The 2,272-nt window shown below is 35.3% G+C and overlaps 1 protein-coding gene across 1 annotated transcript; it reads right to left on the bottom strand.

The window, feature by feature from the left end:
• Nucleotides 1-509: 509 nt before the first annotated feature.
• On the bottom strand, nucleotides 510-1,633 carry LOC125475888 (probable F-actin-capping protein subunit beta). Its single transcript, XM_048581249.1, has 3 exons — nucleotides 1,405-1,633; nucleotides 1,171-1,241; nucleotides 510-846 (listed from the first exon to the last, which is right to left on the bottom strand). The coding sequence occupies exons 1-3, from the start codon at nucleotides 1,531-1,533 to the stop codon at nucleotides 729-731; spliced, it is 318 nt and encodes a 105-aa protein (XP_048437206.1). The 5' UTR covers nucleotides 1,534-1,633; the 3' UTR covers nucleotides 510-728.
• Between the last annotated feature and the right edge of the window lie 639 nt (nucleotides 1,634-2,272).

The following is a 2,272-nucleotide window of genomic DNA, read 5'->3' as shown; positions in this document are numbered from 1 at the left end:
ACTCTCAGCAGGAGACGATTTTCGTGTCAAAACGGGCTATATTTTGACCTATGACCCTTTGGCTTGGTCAGTTGGATATAGTCATAGCTTTCAAACTTAGGCCTAATGAATCAAACAGGACCAAGAATGAAATGGCTTGGTCGAGGCATACTAAGTCCAAGTAGTCCAAAATAAAGAAAAACATGGAGAAAACTTCGAACCGTGTCACATCAGTGGATACGAATCTTCAAAAATGATGGATGCAAATTATCTCAAATTCAGCAGTTGTGAACCATGTCACATTAATGGGTTAAATTCCCATGAAAATTACCAAATTGGTCGAAATGGCACAAAGCCACTTCATATTCCAAATGGCACAAAGCCACACAAAACATCCTAAACTACATCAGGTTTGATCTGCTAAGGGTGTGGGCAATTTAGATTCGATCTAGATGGAAACGCACGAAACCTAAAACAAGTCCAAATCAAATACCTGGTTCACCTCAACCAAATTCACCACAAAATCCAAATTCAAATCAAATCCCAAGTTCATTCAACCAAATTCACCAAAATACAAAATTTTTCTTTCAGTCATTCACTCATCGAAAATCTAGAATTATGCCAGTTTGATTCTGCGAAGGATGCGTAATCAGTCTATTATCAGAACCAAAACCATTTTGGAAGTGTTTTATACTGTTCAACCAAAACCAATGCAAAGAATAACAGAAGAACGAGGTAAGTAAAGGACCTCACTGGTCACGATATACGGCAAAGATGTCGTTTGCTTCAACTTCAAGTTTCCTCAACCCTAAAGATGGGAGGCTGCCGTCTTCTAGCAGCGGATGATATTTGTTTGACCAAGGTGATCTACATGGAAATATAGTAGTACAAAATTATCAATATCGACAATAGATATTCACAGAACACAAAAGATTATACGAAAAAAGAAACTGCTGGAGTACATAGTTATACACGCATTGCACTAATCACACCAATTAAATCTGCATATGAACCAAAACAATAAATTAAATTAAATTAAATTAATCAAAATATACCAAACATCCAGATTCATAAATCAAGGCCAGATCTGCTACCTCTAAAATGTCCTTAAAAAATGTAGCAATTAGTGTGTAAAATATCAGAAAAGTAACACCAACCCATCAAATTTGACAAAAGATGTGAGGGTTTTACCTGTAAGAGTCTGCATCTCTGTTATATTCACACAAAATGAACTCCTTCCCGTATTCCATATCGCACAAAACCTGATTTTTGGTAAATCAGAGCAACACAGGGACTTTAAAATTTGAATTTCAAAAGATCGTTTTGTTTATTTTCTGGGGACTAAAATGAAACCCTATGAGAAAGAAAATGGAAAGTGAAAATAGGATTGGATTGGATTTTCTCGGGAAACAAACAGGGGAGAACCTGGAGAGGCTGATCGACTTGAGAGAGGAGATCGGAGGAGTGCTGGGGGAGAAGGGAGAGAAGGGCGGAGAGAGCCGTCTCAGTGTGCTTGGGAGGCATCCGACGCATCAGTCCCATCGCTGCTTCCATTTTCCCCTTGTTTTCTTTTTCTTTTGTTTTTCTGGTTCGAAATTCGGATTTTGATTTCCTTCGTTTCACGAGTCTCTAATTATTTTTCGGGTTGTTTGGTTGTTCGGGTATTATAAACTCCGAGAAGCAAAAAGAAAAGAGGCGCCTTGTTTTGTTTGACCCGAGTTTCCCTCGCGGGAACTCCCCACTCACGCACACACTTATTTGTGACTATATTATTATTTATTGATTTTAATTTTCTTATTGACAATTCGAATTTAAGCTGTCTTTCTTACATTATATTATTAGGCTAAATTTTTGTATTTGAAACTAATAAGTATTAAGTAATTTAGTTATACTCATCATTTTTTAAACAAAAAATATAAATTTGTTCAGACGTGTTTTTTAAATAAATGGAAGTGTTTTAGGTTTTAAAAACACTTAAAAGTGCATTTTAAAAGAAACACTAGTTATGTATTTTTATGCAAAAAACACTTCAAGTGATTTTCTAAAATTCAGTTGCAATTTTTTAAGATTTGGCTCCAAAAATCACTTTCATATCAAAGAGACCGTTACATTCATATACTTGGATCCAAAACTAGTGACCGGTTGCGTTGATTTGTTTTAATATTTAAAACATTCATCTTTACTTATAAATGAGAAATCTCATATTCGATACCTAGTAAGTGGTTGACCTGTTATGTGGTATGGTTTAATTTCACCTATGCCCACACACAAAATGTGTAAATTTTTTTACTTT

The sequence above is a fragment of a genome, unplaced genomic scaffold (genome assembly GCF_019419815.1).
Source record: "Pyrus x bretschneideri cultivar Hongxiangsu unplaced genomic scaffold, Pyrus_bretschneideri_v1 Contig166, whole genome shotgun sequence".
Lineage (NCBI taxonomy): Eukaryota > Viridiplantae > Streptophyta > Magnoliopsida > Rosales > Rosaceae > Pyrus > Pyrus x bretschneideri.
The sequence above is the reverse complement of the archived record's forward strand: the minus strand, read 5'-3'. Positions and strand labels throughout refer to the sequence as shown.

Excerpts from the sequence above, each read along its gene's own strand:
- LOC125475888 (XM_048581249.1), bottom strand. The coding sequence starts at position 1,533 with ATGGAAGCAGCGATGGGACTGATGCGTCGGATGCCTCCCAAGCACACT. Across the intron at positions 1,242-1,404 it reads AAGTCGATCAGCCTCTCCAG|GTTTTGTGCGATATGGAATA; the intron begins GTTCTCCCCTGT and ends ACCAAAAATCAG. Across the intron at positions 847-1,170 it reads AGAGATGCAGACTCTTACAG|ATCACCTTGGTCAAACAAAT; the intron begins GTAAAACCCTCA and ends ATTTCCATGTAG.